Below are 22,196 nucleotides of genomic sequence, written 5' to 3' on the forward strand. Positions count from 1 at the left end.
TGCTTATTGATGGGCAGGATTAAGCCAAATGTGATGTCACTGACACATCAGGCAATCAATACAAAAGTCTGTGAGCATTCACCAGGCTACCTAGAAGTCCCAAGCTTAAAAAGATTCTGGAAGGCACAAGTCCATAGAATGGAATCGACCACCTTCATGACTGACCTTCAGTACATACTCTTGTGGTAACTCCAGTGCTCTGAACTGAGCAAGCAAACACGTAATAAAACCCTTCTCCCAGTCCCAGTTTCTTGGACATTAAGAAGCAAGGGATACAATAAGGAAAATAGAAGTTTAAAAAAAAAAAAAAAAAAAATCCAGTCTGTTCTGTCTAATCATTTGATAAATCTAACTTGCTTATTTTTAATTATTGGTGAGGAATAAATATCATAGAAAAGATGCCTGGACAGAATGCCTACCAGCAGCATATGTTATCATCTAAGGGACAAATCTTGCTGTGAACACTTCGTGTACTTTCCAGTTCCAGGGAGGGTGTGAGCCATGGATTGAAGCAACAGCTGCAAATTATGCAAGAGATAATTGACCACACCATATTTTGCTATGATGGCAGACTTGATTCTCTACTCTCTGACACCTGGAGTAGCTATTTGCAACATGGGTGCAACTCAACATTATAAGGTTGATTACAGAGCCCACAGTTGGTGGACTAGCGAGGAAGGAACATATACACAGCAACATGTAACCACGAATTACACCTGCTGCCAAAAGTGCTCCAGATTCTCTGGGATGAGAGACATCACTTTAACACAAGGCAGTGTCCAGCCAAAGTTAAATCACACAGCTAATTTTATTTCTAATTGTTAATACTCCCAACACCAAACAATCTGGAGGCTCCAGCACAGCATGCAGATGCTTTTTCCACCACCTTCTCAAAACAGAAGACGGATTGGGAAGGTTTCTTAGCTAGAACCATCATATTCAGGCATTACAGCCCTTTCTCACTTTGCTGATTCTTCACTGCTTTCCTGTGCATCCAAGGCACATGCCAAACCGGGAGAGCAGCAAAGGCCAAATCCATCTGACCCTTTCGGTTTCTCCCAGCCTTAATGTGACATCTGGACCAAATCTGATGCATGTGCTGTACAGCCAGAATATATTCCAGGAGGCTTGGGTTTTGCTTAAGTGGAAATCCTACTTTCAGTCAGTTCCCTGAGGGTGACTTCAAAGCCACTAGACTACCATTTGGGGGCAATATCCAAAATTAGAAAGTCTCCTAAACCTTAAAATAGGAGGATGTGCCACAAAAATGTTTGTCTCAAACTCCTGGGCTACGTAACAGAAAATTAGCTTCTACAGAACATACAAAACCAAACACAAACAGCATGAAAAAAGTAATATTTATTTAATATTGTTTACAAAAGCATGAACACCTTACGCAAAAGCAGCATCCTGAACCACACATTTCCCTCATCCTCCTGGGATATTGACAGAAAGCAAGTACTTTCTCTGTTCTTTAGGGTTAAACATATTCTGCTGATGTAAAGGGGAAACACCCCACCAATTTCCACAGAGCTCCGACTGTTCACGTTAGCAAAGGGGGAGACTCAGACCGCAATGCAGTGAGATGTCAGATGGGTGACTTGCTCTAGGTGCCAAGTTGGCTTAATCTGGGCTTCTAATAGAGATGAATACACTGTCCAGACACTTAATAAGCTCCCCATTCTTTTCAATTTTAACTGAAACAGATTTAAGTATCTGTTTAAACATTACGACTGTAATCCCACAGTAACTTCATGCAAGGTTTCACTTTATGCATCATGAACAACTTTACTCAAGTTTTTAAGAGATAGCAAGTATGCTCATAAGCTATTTTAGGAGTGAGACTTTCAGCAATATAGCTATGTATTTGTTTCTTACCTGCCTCTCCAGCACATGAGGTGAAAGGCTTACTATGAAGAAAGGTGCCCTAAGGTTAACAAGAAAAAAAAATGTGCAGCATTTTTATTTTGCCTTCATCTTTTTCTCCTGGAACTGGAAGTAGTTCATGGTCATATAATCAAATAGGTCATGCTTTTGAACCTACAGAAAAACATTATTTAAGAAGTGTTTTCTTAAACATTGCATTGATTGCAATCACTTCAAAGACTTACCTGGAGCACATTACTCATACTGTTGCTTAAAATGATCCCTACTATAGAACAGCATAATTCATCTCCGAGTTGAGGTTCTTTCCCCTCAGAATCTACAACTGATGCCTCAAAATCTTTATTGCACTGGGAGAAATGGCTCTGGCTTACCTGCCATCCTGTGTCTCAAATGACTGACAAATACTGTTTATGTCTGCAAGACTGATATTTGATCTATGGGTCAATGAAAACTGCTTCATTTTACTGCTAGAGTTGTAGGAACTGTTCTATTAGCTCCTGACAGCTTCATATTAAAGAAATACAATTTACTTCACATATTGAAAGAACCCGCTAAGAACCAATATATGCATGTGTACACATACACTATGTATGTGTACAAACATATATACACACATATATATAGATAATTTGTATTTATTTTACACTGACAAAGTGCTAAAAGAATCCAATAACTGTCACTGCTAGAGATGAGGCTATATGAAATGGTATCATTTATATGGCATCAAATAATTATGACACTCTGGTCTAAGAGCTTCACAACTGTTAGCAAAAAGTATCTTTCATTGGCAAAAAAAGTTCCAAATAGTTTGAATTTCAATTTAAATAAATGGGAAACATTTAGGAAAAAAATACCCCACACACGCAAAGTAGATTTTATAATTTAAATTTCTGTTCTGTGTATACCTAACACACACATATACATATATGCTGTTACTTTCATGGCAAAATTCTGACGTGCCTTGGATTCAGTGATGACTTTAATGAATCTGGCAGTATCTCATATGTGCATCATTGCCTCAAATTGTTTAAAAGAAAAAGCTGTACAAGTGCAGCCCTGTATTCTGTGAGTCTGGCTGCATAACCAGAAACACACGTACTGCACTCAAGACAACGCCCACAAAAATGCACATTTAATAAGGCCATTATATTCAGGATCATAATCAGACTCATCTCACATGAACAATCAAATAGATCATAAATAGACCTTGGAAAGCATATTGCAGAAGATGGACTCAAAACAGCAGTGTTCCAGCAATTTAATGGTTTTTTTTTCCCATGAAATGCCAATCTCTCAAATTGGTTTTACCAAACAGGGCCAGACACCATGATGTGTACGTATGCATGCATTCCCACAGTGCATTGTTTCATTTTTTCTTAAAAGTTACAAAGTGCCCCAGATTTGAGGGTGGGATTCTACTCAAGTTCTGCCAATAAGGTTCAAGTTGTTACCAACTTTCAGCAGCTTCCATGCGTGATGAGAGGAAAGAAGATTTGACTTTCACTTATTTAAGTATTTGCCAACATGCAAGACATAATTCTTACTTTACAAAGTGTAGCAGAGACAGAATTGAACCTGTACTGGAATACTTCTCAGTGTGCTCTTCTAGAGCTAGGTCACATTAAGAGAATCAGTTTACCTGATCTGGCTTACTGAAAGAAAGACAGAGCAACCAACCAGTTTAACACAATACAAGGAATGGTACAGATTTACAAGTTAGCTGCTCACATCCCATGGCAAAGAGAAAGAAGCAACCCTTTAATCAGAGTGGGGTAAGCTACCTTGAATTTACAGTAAGGTAAGTGTATTCACACCAGCCATTACCTTGGAGTAGCAGGTGTGCTGTAAATCTGCTATCTTGCTTTGTAGTTATTTGCTCCTTCAGCCATTCCAAAGTTATCCAGTCAGCCAGCATTTTGGCTTAGCTAGGGTAGTGGCATTTGTCCAAGAAGGAAGGGTAGACCGCAATCCCTCTTTCCCATGCCACACTACATAAATACAGGGAGTTATGCAAATGCAAAAAGCATCAGTACAAAGGCTGGAAGAATTGCAAGACACAGCAGATAGGAAACTTAATGGTCGCACACATTACAGTTCAGCAGAGACATTCTTTCACAATCCTATATTCTGCCATAAATCCATGGTGGTGGTAACTACGGAAGAACTACCTTCCAGCTGTATCGACTCCAGCATAAAGAATTTTCTCTGAATACAACAGATGATATCTAACCCTTTTTCTCCTAGGACCAGGTTTTTGGGCTTAGACAGCTTTTATTACACAGACAAGAGACAAACGTGAGACACAGAAGATGTGACCTGATGGATAATCGAGATGCAAAAACTATTAAACGTGTCACATGCTTTACACCTATAGCTCCACGTACTTTTTTGCCTGCAACAATGGTGTCACTTGCCAGATGCAAGTTTGTCACTAACTATGAATATGTTTCTGACCAGAGCTGGGAGGAATGCATTTAGACAGCAACATCGCAGCTCTTGCAGTGATAAGCGAGGAACATGGGAGTTCAGGATATGGTTTCTCATTCCACTCATCTTATACTCATCATAAGCTGAGCAGCTCAAAACATCTCTCTTAGTAATCACATTATTTGGAAGGAGAATAACTCCTTCTATATTTTCTTCACAAAAGGAGCAGTAAGAAGTCCATTAATGTAACGCATAGGATGAAAAGCCGTCTAAAAGGCTTCTACTTATTTTAGCAGTTTTGACTAAAAAATGATTAGCAGAATCACTTTGCCAGTTAGGTTGAAAAGAAGCAAGAATATCTTGGAAACAGAGCTTCAGAAGCTCACCTCTGACATTCACATTAAAATGGTGGCCTGAATACTAGGAGTACTTTTTTTTGCAAGTGTCTAAACAAAGAGTTTTAATGGGCATTGAGCAGTAGCAGCATTTTCAACATATTTGCTGTATTTAGTACTTTTTAACTAAATTCTTTCTCCCAGTAAAGTGACTATCTTGTGGTTAGCGTGACTACCCATACAAAGAGCATTTCTAAAGGGAATTACATATTGTTGTTTTATCTCCATCGTAACGTTATCATATCATTTTCAGTATCAGTCAGCACCAAAGGTTTAATGCAGGTCACAGACAACAAGCAGCAGGCCGACTTCTATTGCTTGCTCCAAACAATGTATTGTTTCATATTTATACATCCTTAAAATTTCATCTTCACTTAGCTATACTAAAAGTACCACTCCAGAATTTAAGTTTATATTGAAAAGGTTACTGATTACTTGAACAAAAAATAACCCCCCAAATTCCTTTAACTCCCACAGGAAATAATGTTTTGTCCTGAATTAGCGTTAATGAATATTTATATTAGAGGACACCATATTTCACAAACCAGTTATTTAATGTTCAATATTCTTTTCAGCAGATGAAGAGGTAGGTATATTTCCACAAGAAAAACAAAACAAAAAAACAAAAACCAAAAAACCCCAACTGTAACAGACACTCAATTAAATCAAGTAATGTCTGAAAAGTCAAACACTGTTCTGAAAGCACATAAAAATAATGTGTCTGAAGATACTCTCCAAGGAGGACAAGAAAAGTTGCACATTCTGATTAGGTAATACACCATAATTTCAAATTTAATAATTTTCTGGAAAGAAAACACAATATCCAAATGCAACTTCCTTCCCCTCCCTCCCCCAAAGAAATGTGGGTGCCAACAAAACTGCCTGTATCAATGGTAGTATTAACTTTTGGACTGCTAAACATGGAATCAACTGCAATTCTTCCTTACATTCACCAACACCAGCAGTCTACAAGTTTACACAGAGACCATATGCATGATAATTACATAATTACGATAGAAATTCAACTTTAGCGTTGCTCTTAGAACAATCTTCATAAATAATGAAAATATCTGTGTTCTAGCTCTTCAGTAACCTAAGGTTAATTGGTACAGATAGTGTTTTTTTCTTCCTTTTATAAACCAAACTGAAGGTTCTTCACTGTCAACAACGGTTAAGGCCTGGATCAAGTTACTCTCCTTTTGCTTTTCCCTTTTTCTGCTTTTTTCCATTTTCCACTACTGGATTATTTTCCGGTTTGCTTACTCCATTTGCAACAGCACCATTTGCTATTTTGCCATTCTTTACGGGTTCCTTGGGCAGCTTATATGTCCGATAGTAGAAGTTACCAAATAGGAAAATGAAGGTGACAGCATAGAAAATTACACCCCAGTGCATCCATTTAGGGAAAGGACAATCAATATAAATAGACAAGGCTGTGTGGCCAATAGTCACATGGAACTGCACCTGAAAGAAAGAAAATATACAATCAAAGAGGTCTGGATACATTCTGTGGGTCTGACCGCACCAATGTATACTGATGCATTAAGTTATGAAAACTGCTGCCATATTGGGCTGTCACATCATGCATGCACACAAATGCTTGACCAGGGACATCAAATTTCTTTCAGTACCTGGCACCAGTTTTCAGAAATACGAAAATGAGATCTGGATTTTCTCTACCTTTCAAACATGTTTTTGCAATTCAGCTGAAACAAAGTAGTATTAGACTTAACTCACATAACTCTTATCTATGCTGCATATTTTTTGAGACATGAAATAAACACCTCCATGTCCAGGAAGTATTCTAACTTGAGCTGTGAGTATCAGACAGCTGAGAACTTTTGGAAGGAGCAGCATCTGTTCCAAAGCTCTGCAAATGCAAATTGACTCAGAGGCAACACCTCCTGAGATAAATGGAGAAATATTACTTACCAATTGCAATATGGTCAAGTATCGTTTCCACCACAGGTATTTCTGAAATTTAGGGCCACAGGCAGCTAATCCATAATACATGTACATAATGACATGAATAAATGAATTCATCTGAGCTCCAAAAAAAGCTGTCCAGGAACAGAAGGGAAGATTATAATGTAATTAAAAAAAAATGAGAGAAGTCTTTTCTAGTATTATTCATGTGATAGTAAAAATTATAAAGCGCATGACATGCCAGGATTTCATCTTTGAAATATTCAATAGTATAGGCCTGATTGCCAACACGTGCTGATACAAATAACTGTTCATGCAAGGAGTACATCACATCTTTCACAGAACTACTTAATTAAAAGCTTTTCATAAGATTTTTGTTGAACAGACATAAATAACACAGATTCCACATTAGTTATTGTAGTATAAGTGCAATTGTTTTGCTAAAGGATTATTAAAAGCTCTATTTGACAAGTATAAAGTATCAGGTTCTGAACTTAAATCTTTTAAACTGTATTTAGATGCACAAGTTTCACCACTCAGCAAGAAGTCAGGAAACTCATGCATACGTCTGCTTAAATAGGCCAAAAAAAATCATACAAAGCAAAACTTCACTTGTGGTTATAAGACATTTAAGGGCACTGACAAGTGAGTTTGTCTAAATTGCTCATCTTTAGTTTCCTTATTTATGACTTAAAGTATCCAGCATTCTTAAATATATAAATGTATAGTATAACTTCTTCCAGAATGATCCATGCTAGAAACAAAGATGACTGTTCTCATTTGCATTAAGATCTCTTTGCTCTGTCCAGATTAGCAATCATTTAACAGAAACAAATTATATCTTGTTAAGTTATTCTTACATTGCCAGAGAGGCTCAAAAAGGCTCTGATGTATAAGACTGTGGCAACATAGACAATAGCTGCTGACATCAAGCAGCTCAGATGCCCATGTGGTTATAATAGGGTCTAGTTTATAACAGATCTGTATATGTAAGCAATGTGCTGTCAACTAGAAAACAGAAGAACACAGATCTATCCATATTTATGCAGTAGTTTTACATAAATGCAGAAGAACAACCACTGTTTTTCCTTTTGCAGGGGTTAGAAACTAAGAGGTAGTGTTACAACACCAAAGCTTGAAATAAGTTTGGAAATAATTGCAATTGTTATATTGAAAACTGCTCATATTCAGCACAAAAAGTCTGAAAAGGCAACAAGGGATAGGGCATTTTGAGATATCCAGGGAATTTCTAAGTAAGGCTACAAGTAAGCATCCAGTCTCCAATAAACTTATTTTATGGGTGCAGTGGCCGATAAAGATCAGGAAAAGTCTGGTTGAGTACCTGCATCCTGCAGATTACTTGGAAGAAATTCAAGGATAGTCAGAGATACGAATTTTAAATATTTCTTCTTTCGAATACAAGTAACTGTTCAGTACAAGATATCTACAGTTTGATGTGGCAATTACTATATGTTATTTTCAGTGTCTTAAGCCTACAAAGCAAAGTACAAACAAAATGGTACTTTCCCTGAACTCTCAGCTCTGTAGAGCTTATAATTTGAGAGAGACGAGGCACAACAACAGGAATAAGGGTGTAATGCAGGTAAGGATTTGGTAAGTACAATGGAATAAAATTCTTTGATGGGGGCTTTGGAAAGGAAGAGAGGAAAAAAAAGGTTGATAATGAATTATAGACTTGTGCCATTATGAATAGGTTTTAAAAGTTAATTGACAGATTCATTGGCTCACCTTCAGGAGAAGGTTTCAGAATTTTATACATGCCTCTTTATAAAAAAGAAAGCAAACCCAAAACTCAGATACAATGACAAAATAATGCTTCCATTAACTCCATTACATTTGCACACAGATTGTGGCATGTAATTAGATTCTGCAGTTCTCTGTATCTGCAAAAATTAAAGTTAGGCAAGACACATTCATCTTTCTATTTCATACAGAACAAGGATAATTCTGAAGACAAAACTTCAGGCTTGCAACTGATGCCCATGAAAGAAAAAAAAAAAGTTTTGCAATTCATTAGATTATTGCCCTGTTATCTTTTCCTCCCCCACATTTCCCACAGAGGAAGACTGTATCACTAAGCTATGGCACTGCTTCAGTGCTATTTAAACAGTCTTGTATATTATAATGTTAATTCTACAAAAAACTTTTTTCCATTGCTCCCAAACAATAATCATTGCCCCTTGTGTCCAGTCAAAAGGGTATGGGAGGAAGGGAACTCACCTTGTCCACCGGCAACCCACTTAATACCAATCCACCACAAGGTAAACATGGTGAAATGGTGATAGACATGAAGGAAACTAATTTGGTTAAATTTCTTCCTCAAGATGAAGAATACTGTATCCAAATATTCAATTCCTTTAGAGACATAATACCACCATAACGCAGCAGCTATCTGCAATGAAAAAAAGAAAACACAGAAGTTTTAGTGATTCCAAACTGAATGGAACAAGGTTCTCTCTGCTGCAAGAGGAGGATACCTCTTGCTTCCCCAAATCCTGCTAAATGTTGAGACAGCCATGAAACATCTGATAGTATGAGAACAACAGCAAAAACAATAGTCCATTCATCTATTCCGGACATAGAAGTATTACTCTGAGTCTACTGCTTACAAATCACAATTGTAAAAAAGAGCTAATGTAATTAAAAGCTGTGCCACCTCTGAACAATTTACCAGTTAAACATACAGAGTTTGTGTCCTTGTTCTCCATCCTAAGCTTTGCAGGAGAAGATTACTACAAGGCTTCCTGTACTAAGGAGGCAACGCTTTGATGTGGTCAGAACAATGAGGCAAAAACATTATGATAAAATGCAGCTGCAAAGGTTGAAACCTTAACATATTCTTTCAGTAGCACAGGCACATGAGTGGGAAGACACCAAATCACTCTTACAAGCTAGGTGCAGTACAGATTTCACACCTCTCAGAGCAATAATCCCCTCAGCTTCTTCTGGCCTGCTCAGAAACCCTCTCTGGAAAGCAGCATTCCCCCAGTGGCTCTGTGCCATTCAGGGAAAAGAAGAAATGACACTATGGAAGCCACAAAAGCTGCAGAGATATAACCCATCTACCGAACAAGGCAGTGCTACACACCCAAAATTATTTTTCTAATCCACCCATCACAGTGAATCTTGCCCAAGATGCAACATAAACATGGCTTTCTGCTGAAATTGGGATATTGTTCTACCAGGAAAAGCTCAGAAGCTCTGCGTAGCAATTTGCTAATACCATGATATGGGAGTATGGTGGTGGCAGGTACTCCCTTCCAGGTCCCAAAGCACAGCAACAAGTCTAGTTCCTGGCATCATAAGTCATCTAGCTTGTTATGCAAGGGTGGGACCAGAACATATCCCAGATGGTGACTCACATAGAGAATTTAAAAAAAAAGGAACGTTGGAAATGGCACCGCCAGCAAGGAAAGCAAGCAATGTCACAACACACCTATTTGTAAGAAGAAGTTCACCTGGTCTTTCAGGACTCATCTGATGGCAAATCAGTCTTCTTACCTTAACATGGTGTGAAATTACTCCACCACTCCCTCAGTACCCAGGGGAAACAGACGAGAAAAATTTAAGAGAGCAGTAGCTTCCCTTTCCAAATACACACACACTGTTAGGCAAGTAAAACACCCTGCATGGTGTTTTCCTCTGTGTCTCCAAACCGGCAGGAAAGAAACGCATCTCTCTTCAGAGTAAGTTTGTCACAGCCACAATTGTACTGGTGAACATTTTAGGAGAGATTACAGCAGAAGAAAAAAAGCAGCATGGGAGCAGAAGAGTGCCGCAGATCTGCATTGCAGACTCTGCAGTGTCCCAGAGGGACAGCACAATTTGCTGTTGCCAAACTACAGGCTTCTATGCATCCATTAATAAATACCCTTCTCATTCCCTCAAAGCGATTTAGCCTAGTTCAGTTCTCAGGAAGAGAAGACAGATTTTGTCAATTGTATATAAAAATATGCTAATATCTGTCAAAGCTGGAGAGAGGCTTAATGACAGAAAGCGATTCCCACAGATCTTGGAGCTCCCAGACACGCAGGCAAGCTGCAAGAACCATCAATATATACGTGCTGCTCAATATCTAGTACAGTTCTGCCCCTGGGACAGGTAATCAAGTGTTTAATAACACCCACATCAAGGTTTTGTCTCACACCCAGGGATTAGCATAACAGTCCAGCATCTTTTACAGATCTTTGCTAAAGCTGCATCTCTTAAATAAATTAAGATAAGCATTCTTTCATCTCATGAGTTAACAATAAACACTTTGGACTGTATCCATAGAATGACAAGCCGGCACTACAATACTCCAGCTCTTCCTTCCTTCTGAGAAACTTTTAAATCATCTATAAGTCAATTACAAGCAAACTACCATAAAATCTCTTATAAAGCTGATATGCATTTTGTTAAAGAAACAGTGGAACAATAAGCCAAATAGCCAATAAGCAAGTAGCCAATTTCCTGTATGACATAGAGCAAAATGTAAGCAGACAAAAATCCAACAGAAAAACTTTTTGTAGGCCCAGGATGCCACAGGTTCACTATACACACCTGGACAAGTCATTTAACACACCTTGTTCTTTTGAATTCTACCTACCTTGCACAGAAAGCAATTACAGCTCATGGATCAAAATCAGTTGAACTTTTGATCAAAATGCTTCTATCATTTAAGAACAAAAATAGCCTCAATTTCTTTGCAGGATTATACCTACTGATTTTTGTGTTCCTGTAGATTTTTTTTCCCCCGACAGCACTTTTGTCCTCTTCCCATCATCAAACTTTACTAAGTTTGTTCTCAAACCTGACAGGTTTCATGTACTGATGACCTGTTTCAGAGCTCCCAATGACTTAGGCAGATGTTTTGATCACTAGCTTATAGATGCAGAAAAAAATGAAACATATGTTAAGTCATTTGCCCAAGGCCATCCATGCAATCAGTAACAGAGGACAGAAATAAAAGCAGAACAATGCACCAATATGTAAGCTATGTTGGGAGCAGATGGCTACTATTAAATAACTTCTGCAAAGCACCAGAACTTAGGACCTGACCTGTGGACATTCTTTGGACACAGCATGAAAGATTTAGCTTAAAAGAAAATATGCATTAAAAAGGCATATACCTTAAATGAATAACACTAGTCACAACCATACCTTTTTTGGCAATTTTTATGTGCACCAATTTAAGTCTGTTAAAATACCAGATGGAACAGAAAGATTACATTACAGCCTAGGATTAGAGGGGTCAATAAGAGCTCCAGTCGCATGACCTCTGCCTGCTGCAGGGTGTTTGAACCGAGGGCTGTTTTAACGTGGGACTCTGTCCCTGCACCCGCCTTCCTCATTTCAGGTTGGAGACAGTTATCCATTAAGGGGTTTGAAGGGACAGGTACTTCTTAGAAGATACCAGTAACATGAAAAATTAAAGTGGCTTTTAAAGAGAAATCCTCCCTACTTCAGTTACAGAATTTCGTTTACAGGACCATCAAGTCCATTTTGTTAAGTCAAGTTCCCTTTCACAGGATTTTAAAGTAAATTATTATTACATTTATTACCTAAGAGGAAGCTGCTCAAACTCTAGACATAAATACAAACAATGCAGATTACAATTACAATACAGAAGACAACCATAGCTCAGCTTTATGATTACAATCAGCACATTTAAAACTAGGAAATAACTAATTCACACAGGCCCAGATTCCTAATTCTCAGCTCTTCAGAAATGCTAATAAAATAAATTAACCTGGACCTGGGAAACAAGGACACACAAATGTAACCAGAGGGGTGACTACTCACAGACACTAACATGTCTTAAGTTAGGTAGTTTAGGAAATTGTTCACTCCAAATAAAAGAGTACTCCAAAGCATAGATTTAAGACCATGGCCCTTTGCATTTATTATTTTGACTCATAAACTATAACTGAAAAAGTTATTCCAAGATGCAGCTTCAGCTCCCTCAAATCCCTTCTTGGGGATTTCTTCCCCAAGACCCATTCTGGTCTACTACTACTATTAATTTTTTTTTTTTATATAACCAATTACAAACCACTCTCCTCATCTTCCTGCCAGCAGTCAGTAAGGTGGCTACATACTACACCCAGAAGATAAGTCTTTTAGAAAGGAGTTTATTTTTGCAAGTATTTCTGCAACTGTGGAATCTAATTTCCATCCCTGCTTGCTCCAATTGTCCATTGCCTAAGCAGAATAAGATTAACAGGTGTAGATACGTTCAAAGCAGTAAGTAGGAGGATCAGCTTCATACTGTTTGTAAACTACCTGCAGAATTGTCAGTGAAAGCCAGAAGCTTGATAAAGTTGAAGAAAACATACAGACAAATTAATGGAAGAATAGCCCTTAAAAGCTGGCAAAACAAAAAAGCTTTGTCTGCTATAGATTGCTGGTGTTGCCAGACTATACAGAGGAAGTGCCACCACATGCCCTTACACTGTTCCCTTGAAATCAATGGCTTATTGTCTTCATATACGATGTGGGTTAAAGAAGAGAGGAAAGGCACTCTCTGGCATCTGAGATAGCCAAACTTTTTTTTTTTTTTTTTTTTTTTTTTTAGCTGTTTACCACCTCTCTGTACTCCCTTGAGGAGTTCTTGAGGTTTCTTGATCTCTCATTTTGAGCAAGAGCTTTGCTTAAAAGGTGCCACTAAGTGGCAACATCATAGCAGCACATTCCCAAAAAGACAGAAACAAAGTTCATAGCGGGGTTTCTATATTGCCATTTAGACTACCACAAGCAACTAGTTTCACGTTTCTCAATATTTGTTCCAGCTTTCTAAGCCCCACAATGAAGTCATACATGAAGATGTGGCTTTCCAGAGCATGTTCCATAATGCCTTCTGGGCTCAGCGCTCCTTTCATGTGAGATCGTCCCAGCCTCCTTTATCTGACTAATAACAGGACTTATTTACTCATTCTCTTATAAATAAAGTTATTGCATTTCTAATTAATTCTACTGTTGCAGTTCCACATTCCTCTTCAGAGAAAATCCTGTGCCAATAGATACTAGATATTTAGTATCTAGATCTATTAAAAGGGCGTGAAAGATGTGCTACAAGGTTTATCAACTCTAAACCCAAAACTGCAAAAAGAAGCCCACATTTACTTACATTTTAAAATTGCTTTTGCAGGCTTATGTTACAAAAATGATAGTGAAAGGAATCTTGAGGAGGTCTGGGTTTGTTTGTTTGTTGTTGTTTTTTGGGTTTTTTTGGGTTTTTTTGTCCTACAGTGTCAAAATCCAACATACCTTTCTAAATGCAGAACAAAATACACTGTAAAGCAGGCCAGAAATGTATCCTCAACTCTTTAGTTATACAAAGCACACTTGCTGTAAGTGTAGTTTTCTACTTGTCACTTACCTAAATTGAGAACTCATTCACAAGAACTACCAGATAGCAATCAAGATAAGGGTCTTGACTGATAACATACTATACAGTTGCTGCAAGAACTTGAGAGAACTCCTTTTTCCCTGCTTCCTCAACCCAGTTGCAAACTGAACATGTTACAATTTAAAACTTTGGAAATAAGGTTTATGCAAATCCACAAGTTTGCAAAAACCTTGGAAAAAAAAAAAAAACAAAACCAAAAACCACACCCACAAAAAAACCCACCAACCAAGAAATCCAAAGAGTAAATACTGCTAGAGCAACATTTCTTTTCTGGAGATATATGCAATAATGCAGGTCATTTTGCCTTAGTTTCATTGTATAATAATACTTTGTTTGTCATAACGAACAGAAGAGAAGATAATTATTTTGAGTAGGTCTGACCCCTCCGCAGCCTTCCACAAATAAGTGCACTTAAAAGTGAGGCTATGAAATAGAATTTTTGCATACTAAAGGTCATTAGCACTTGTACTTCATTAATATAAAAATTCTTTCAATATATGCCATTCCAGACCTCAGTGTCATCCAGCTGAGTACAAGGGCATTATATTTTGCTTATCTATTGAAAAAACCCTGTCAAGCATCTGATACACTTAGCTAGATTCTGTTTTTAAACAAAATTATTAACAGAAGTATTCTAGCGACTCAAATAGTGAGTGCACAGCATGGGGAAAGGTAAAAGGCAACTATCAGAAGGCAAATAAAAATCTACACACAGAGTTATTCTGCAATATCAGCTGTTACACATAAGGTGTAAGACTCAAGCCCATCCTTTTCACTACCACCCCCGCTGCATGCACAAGCTTCTGAATAATACTACGCATGAAGAGCCACCTTGCAGACAGCCATTTTTTGACATGTGTTATAAATACTAAATGTATTTAGACCATAACACACTTTAATTATATTTTCAGGAACGTGTTCTAATCTGTAGATTAAAGTTGCAAGAACAGCTGAGAGATTCTCAAGTGTCAGCTCTGCTGGAAGATAAGGCTTAGTACATGAACTAATCAACAGCATTACAAAAATTAACAGGCATCTGCACTTTTATTTTAATTTGAATGCTTTCCAAAAAACACACATTTGAAATCTAAGCTTCTACAATGAAATATACTGATAATACATTTGCCAAAAGCCAGCAAGACCTCATGAAGCCAAACATGGGTAAGGGAGACAAAAAGTTGCCTCACCAGTAGGAGTGAAGTGCAACCACAGTATATGCTGATAAATCTTTCTTGCTTTGATCTAGCTAAAACGCTACTTTACTGTGGTTACCCTGGTATCATAAACTTCTGCAAGGTCTAGGAAACAAAGTATGTATACGAAGTTTATCTTGGATTGTACAACCGCAGATGAAGCCAAGGATGATATCTTCAAGACTATCCTTACTTGTAGCAGTCAGATGAAAGTTAATGCAAGTACACTGATGCACTTTGATTAAACCTGCTGTGTGCAACATATTCAAACCTGAAGTGGTCTGTGAGAATATAACGGGATACACTCATGGCTGACAGCAGAACTTTGGAAACACTGTTTTCAGACAAGACTTAAACCATCATGTAGTGCTATATGTTACACACATTCATATACAAATACAAGAAAAGAAATACTCACCCTAACTTCATAAACATTATCTGAATAATCCACAGTCTGGCAGATGTAGCTGTAACCTCGAGCTCTTGATGACAAAAACAGCTGAAAATATTAAAGTCATACATGAAGGGAAAGATACTACATGAAATATGTTCATAGCAATTACCAGCAAATTTCTTACTACATCAAACTTACCTGAAGAGAAATATTTAAAATATCCTTATCAGTCCTGAGAATACTATTGAAGTAAGCCAATATTTAGTTCTAACAACCTTTTGTTACACAGTACCTATTTTTTTCTTGTAAATTAAAAAGAAATTACTTCTTTTTCCCTGCATGTATCTACCCAGATAATTAGAGCCCTATACAAATTAGTAAGAATTCCAGTGTGACCTTAAGCTATTCAAACATGAGTATTCCCTCTGACAGCTCCAGCTTCAGAGACAGAAAATACCTAATTGTTTCACTATGAATGACAGAAATGCTATTCCCATGACGGATTCGAGAGAACTCTCTCCTAGAGACAGGGATTAGATAACTTGGATCTACTGTTCTCTAAAACAGTATACCAATCAAAATCCAGGAGAAAAAAAACCAACCAAACAAAAAACCAAAAACCAACCCTGAACAGCCAATGCTGAGCACCCATAAAACACGTTGAGAGAAACTGGATGAAGAAAAGTTCCCCCTGTTCCATGCCAACAGAAAGGGCGTAAAGCACATGAAGTGCTCCTGCATGGCCAACTCCAAATAAAGCATGTTGCAAGAACCTGAAAAGGAGATAAACTTGATGTTTGAGCAAGTTCCCTTTGGAAAGAAGAACACTTGCTTAATGCTGTACAAGGTTCAAGTTCTAATCTTGACATTCATTGATGTTATGATCCAAGATTGTTTAAAGTCAGGTAATCTCACTCTGTTAAGAATAAAAAAAGACAGCAGTGGAACAGCCTGTAAATTGTGAGCTGTAAAAGTAAAGACGGGTGATACAAAAAGATCTCCAAAATAAGCATTGGTAGGCATTCACTATTCTTACTGCTAATCCGACTTCCATCTTACTTAGACTGAAGTCAAGTTTACTTTGGTATCTCATCTTGCACACAACCCTAAGAGTGCAGACAGATGCAGACAAGCGTTATCCAGATAAAACGAATACACGAAACCTTCTGAAACTCTGGACTTACTTCTGCGCATGTCTGTTAAAGGAGGGAAGTGAAAGAACTGTCCACGGAAACGATCCTAGGAGAGAAATTGAACTACTACTGCATCATCCAAGTCTGTTTACAAGCTGCTGTAACACCACTGCTCCCTAGTGTGGTCCCACACAGTATGAGCACATTAGATGTCAGAGAAGAGCAGGGAACAGTTTAGTTCACACTGTTAGAGAAACCAACCGATTTCTACTGCAACCTACTGGGTAATTTGACCAAGTCTCCCTTGGCAAAAGGCAGTAAATTGACTTCACTAGACTGCTTCAAAGTAGAATAAGAAATTCAAGGTTTTGTGGCAAAATAGAGGCTATGCACCTGGGACTTCTGCACGTTCTAAGTAAAATTTGCTCCTAATTTAAATCTGAATTTGAGTCCAACGTAGGGAAGCCTTGGACTATACAACATAGGAGTACTTAATGAACTTACCATTTTAACGTAAGTTATCACGGATGAACAATACCGCTTGCCACCAGGATGATTATTTTAATAACATTTAAAGGCATTTCACATTCAAATTTTGTTCTCAGCAATACCTGGAAACTTTACAGTCACTCACAAAACACAATCTGTGTATAATTTTACTCATAACAATTACATTACTCAAGCAAATTACAACAGTGGCACACTGGTATTGTACACCCCACATAGACTGAAGCAGAAGTTGCCCTGTTAAAAGGAACAACTGAAACTTGAACACCTTCCTCCTATCAGTCTCTAAGATCAAGAGAGGACGCTTCTTGTAAACGTTGTATCCATAGTCTTAACATCTACTGAATAACAACCTACTATTTGAAATAGCAGGAGAAAGAACTTCTGTCTGTGTCTAAGGTTATGAGCTTTCAGCCTATGAGCAGCAAATGTGTATTTGCAGTCCCATTAATTTTTATGTTAATTCAGTGATTTGGAAATGCCAGACAAACATATATATTATAAGCAACACAGGTTTGAAAAATAATTGACCACAAGTCTGGTATAATTCAGCTTACGAATAAAACAAACCCATTTAAAAGAATTAGTGAAAAGGACAGACATGGCAAAAACATTGCAGAGTCCATTTCAGAGGAGTTTCAGTTTTAACCTGCCAAGATGATTGGATTTCTTCCATTCCCACAACTATCCTTGAGAGTCAGCATTAAATTCTGTGATATCTGTAGTATTTTACTACATAGTTGAATAGTGCAAGGAAACAATTTAGACAAAATTATGACTGAGGTGTGACAGCTAAAATTTTACTGAACCATGTCTTAAAAAACTGCTGAAATCAGTTAATGATTTTATTATAGAAGCTCTGGGGAAGGGTCAATATGCAGATCATCATCAGACATGCCATGCTTTCCTGGCAAAAGTACAGAACAGACCAGCCAGAAAGAGAGAGTTCTGCAATGCTGTAATTTTAACTGTTCTGTTCATTTGTTTACTTTTGGAAACAGGTTTTGCAAATTTATGATCTGAGGTCTTCCAGGAAGAAGACAATGCAGATGAGCAAAGTCACAGCAGTGTAAACTACTCCTTAGCATCAGCTGTATTCTGGACAGCTATCCTTGAATCACAATTACCAAACTGTTAAGTAATTCCACTTAGTTACTACTAAAGAGCTGATCCACTGCACCATTACTAGTCATTTCCTCTGTACAGAAAACCTAAAAAGGGAGAAATGCAGCAACACTGAAATTTATTAAAATTAACATACTCAGAACTTTGCAAAAAAAATATTAGAAAATGTATCCTTTTATTTTTATTTAAAGATACAGTTCACTTCATTTTTGTTCTTATTCTAAAAGATAATTTACAAACAAGATACTTTTCCTCACTACATACAATGGACATCTGAATTTCTAAAAATGATAAACACATTGCAGGCATCAAACACCTCAATTTCTAACAAGAAGTGTTCTGACACTCATTAAAATTATTAAAAAGGAAAAAAAAAAAAAAATCAGTTACAAGTATTAAATCTCTACGGATTTTAGTTAATCTGTCCAGTGTTTACACCAACATAAATCTAAGAAGAACTTGGAATAGCTAGTACACGAATTCTCTCTATTCAGTGCATTTATTCTTAAACAGAATATACCCAGCTACAGAAATACATCAAAGGGAAACTCAGCTTTAAATGTCTGTGCAAAACATTCACCCTCAATAGACATCATGAATATGTAAGATTATTTTCATTTTGAAAACTGTAGACTGCCTCAGACTTAAATAGGAATTCCCTCCTGTGAGAGGGCATACACACCTCTTTGAAAATGAAGAAGTTGAGTAGAACCATTCCAAAGTTGTAAACAACCAACAGGAAACGTAACTGGAAGGGCTCTCTTGTCTTCATCCATTTGGGGCCCAGCCAGACAGTGAGGAGATAAATAGTGCTTATAGTCAATGTTGGAAATGGAGACTGCATCAAGGGCCAATCATCAACACGTTTGTCTGAGGAGGGTGAAGCAAACAGAAGGAGTCAACAAGATCTGAACAAAATATGTTTTATCATAATTTTAAGCATTGCATTTGTTAAGTGTTATTCTCTCCTGGAATAGATGCATCTGATAGTAGAAACACAATACACTCATTCTTTCTAGGAAGTTTAAATAAAATAGTTTTAAAAAAGCACACCACTCTGCCACATTACCTCACACAGACATTCATTATGATGCAACTTCCATTGTCCTGTTCTACAATCCAAAACAGTAAAGCAAACAGAATCACATAAGCCCAAGCCCAACACACTAATCCCCCAGAAAACAATTTTGCTTATGATGAACAGTGACTGCAGTGGCAATATAACCAAATACTCAACACCACGACAAATGAAAGATACACAAATCTGGCGAAATACTGATAAAATTAATAGCTTTTATTAGTTTAAAATTGGGTACTAAAAAGCTTCCAATTAATTTTATACAGGTTGTATGATGCTAACCAAGTACCTTTGCTATTTGATGTAGGTCAGACTCTCATGTTTCAGATAGAATACAAACATTACTGGAAAACAACTATATCAAAGAGTTTTAAAGGGATGGTTCTAGGCAGTGAAATCTGTGCTGCAAAATGGGAGACAAAGGTTTTGTTTACAGTCTACTTCAGTCATTCATGGGATCCAGAGACACACATACTCCAGGGCCCAGAATATGCTATATTAAGTTCTGGATCTGTAAACAAACAAACAAAAAACAACAAAACAAACAAAAAACCCAACCAAATCCAACCAACCAAAAAAATCACTCTTGGCCTGATGAACCAGTGACATCTAGGATTAGAAGATGGCTCTGCTACAGTGACACATCCTTACACAGGTGTTTCCTTCCCCCACCATATGAAGGCTGAACTCTAGTTATAGCAAGAGATAAAAGGTAACTATTACATAACTATCAATATTTCAGATACTGCACAGCTATTTGATACTAACTGGATTATTTTCCAGATGCTTAGGCCAGTTGGAGTTCAAATGGAAATCACACCACAGGGCTCCTTGGGAAGCTCAGACATCTAAACCACCTGCCTTCAGTCATTTGTGGGCAAACTCACAAATAGCAACGCAGTTGCCCACAGACTTACCTAGAGTGCAAGTTTCTCTTGGAGAACTGTTTTTCTTCTTGGTAACCCAAAGACAGTGGAAAAAAACCAAACCAAAACAAAAAACTATACCATAAATTAATTCCTGATCCCAGGCAAACTAACAGGTAAGTTAGAAAATTCTACTTATCTACAAAATGAAGAGACCTGATGCAATGAGGGAAATACAGAACAGCAATGCTGTTACTTCTCCTCCACTTCTTTCTTGTTTCCTCGGTTGCCCTTAAGATCATAAATTAGAACCTCACTTTAGAAGCAGATTTCATGAGACCCTCTATTCTAATAAGCAACACATGTTGTGATGTACAGAGAGACAATGTGCATGGCCCTGACTCTTCTTGCTTCCAGCTGATCTAACAATACTTGATCTGCACATTGCAAGTAAGATGCTGGGAGGCCTAAAAAGAAATGTGAAAGAAGCCAGCCTAGCTGCTTCCTTTATGGCTGTTCATACCAGAAGTGAGAATTCATTCTAATGCATTGAAATCTCCATCAAGGCTGATGCTGCCAGAATGACAGGAGCCAGCCTTGTGACCACAGCTACCAATAGAAGCCAAGGGCAAGACAGGACAAGGCGTACAGGGAGGACTGGCAAAAAAGTCAGAGAGATTGGCTGGAGAAACAGAGACAGTGAAACAGAACTGAAGAAAGTAGGAGCAGACAGTTGCCTCTTACTTTTCAGCAAGTTCCTGGAACAGACACCTCTATTACAATATAATGTACTCTCTGTCAAACATGAGAACAATTGCTTTACACTGTAAGTACAATGCCTTGGAATGTAAAGGAACAGTCCCATTTGCCAGACCTCACAGAATGCTACTTATTGAAGCTGAAATCACACTGCTGCATTGCTATTATGACACTGCTATCTCCCTTACACTTCAGTTCCTGCTGCTTTTTATAACAGCAATTGCTCTAGCAATCTGAATTTAAAAATAAAAGATAATACCATTTAAAAGACAAGAGAAATTGAGAACATCAACATCCACCTGATATGAAGTAATGAGCTGAGACATATCTGCACCAAGCGAGAAGAAAGGTGCCACTTAATAAAGAGACAACGTGTGACGTGCTTTAATCAAATCTGCATCTCACTTTAGACACTAAAGTGTGCAAAGAGTGAAAAGCAGGTGAGGCAAAAGACCTGGTTGCTTTTCCAGCCTTCGTGAGCTAAGCAATATAAAGAGGCAAGGACATATTAGAGTGTCTTCTATTTTCTAACCCAGCCTTCCACGGTATCCCAAACACTAAAATGACAATACAAAAAATGTGAAAAAGGAAGATTTGACTTTTACCCAGGAGATGAACGTTACCACCCACTGCTGAAAACAGGAACCATGACCTATTCCAGATTTCTTTTTGTGGCAGGAGAAAAAGATCTCTGAAGAGAAGAATAAGGATTCACTAGAGGGTGAAAAGAAAGCATCAGCACCGTGAACAATTCTTTCACCTACTTTCCACAAATACTACAAATTGAAGAACTGGAGAAAACCAATAGATAAATTTAATTAACTCTGACAACAACATAACAGCACCTGGGCAGCTGTCATTAAACTTCCATACCTGTATCACAATTTCAGCCTGTAACTTTGCCTGTGCAGAGGGTTTCTGCACAGTGAGCCACCACATCTCAGAGACAAGTCTTAAAGTATTTGCACTAAAAACATAGCTTACTGATACAGACCACACAATACACTGCCCAGGTAATCTATCTGATTGGGATTTTGAGGGCCTGACCTCTGCTAGGACAACTAATTACACTTTGAACACAAAATGCCTGTATGA

The 22,196-nt window shown here is 37.7% G+C and overlaps 1 protein-coding gene across 1 annotated transcript in view; it reads right to left on the bottom strand.

The window, feature by feature from the left end:
* Positions 1–1,387: 1,387 nt before the first annotated feature.
* The window catches only part of ELOVL4 (ELOVL fatty acid elongase 4), a 35,591-nt gene continuing 14,782 nt past the window's right edge, over positions 1,388–22,196 (bottom strand). The window contains exons 2-6 of the mRNA XM_065632675.1: positions 19,081–19,268; positions 15,658–15,738; positions 8,877–9,048; positions 6,642–6,769; positions 1,388–6,173 (exon numbers count right to left, since the gene is read on the bottom strand). Of these exons, the coding sequence (XP_065488747.1) occupies positions 5,898–6,173; positions 6,642–6,769; positions 8,877–9,048; positions 15,658–15,738; positions 19,081–19,268 (845 nt within the window). The 3' untranslated portion in view covers positions 1,388–5,897. The remainder of the gene's footprint in view (positions 6,174–6,641; positions 6,770–8,876; positions 9,049–15,657; positions 15,739–19,080; positions 19,269–22,196) is intronic.

The sequence above is a fragment of the Caloenas nicobarica genome, chromosome 3 (assembly GCF_036013445.1).
Source record: "Caloenas nicobarica isolate bCalNic1 chromosome 3, bCalNic1.hap1, whole genome shotgun sequence".
Taxonomy (NCBI): Eukaryota; Metazoa; Chordata; class Aves; order Columbiformes; family Columbidae; genus Caloenas; species Caloenas nicobarica.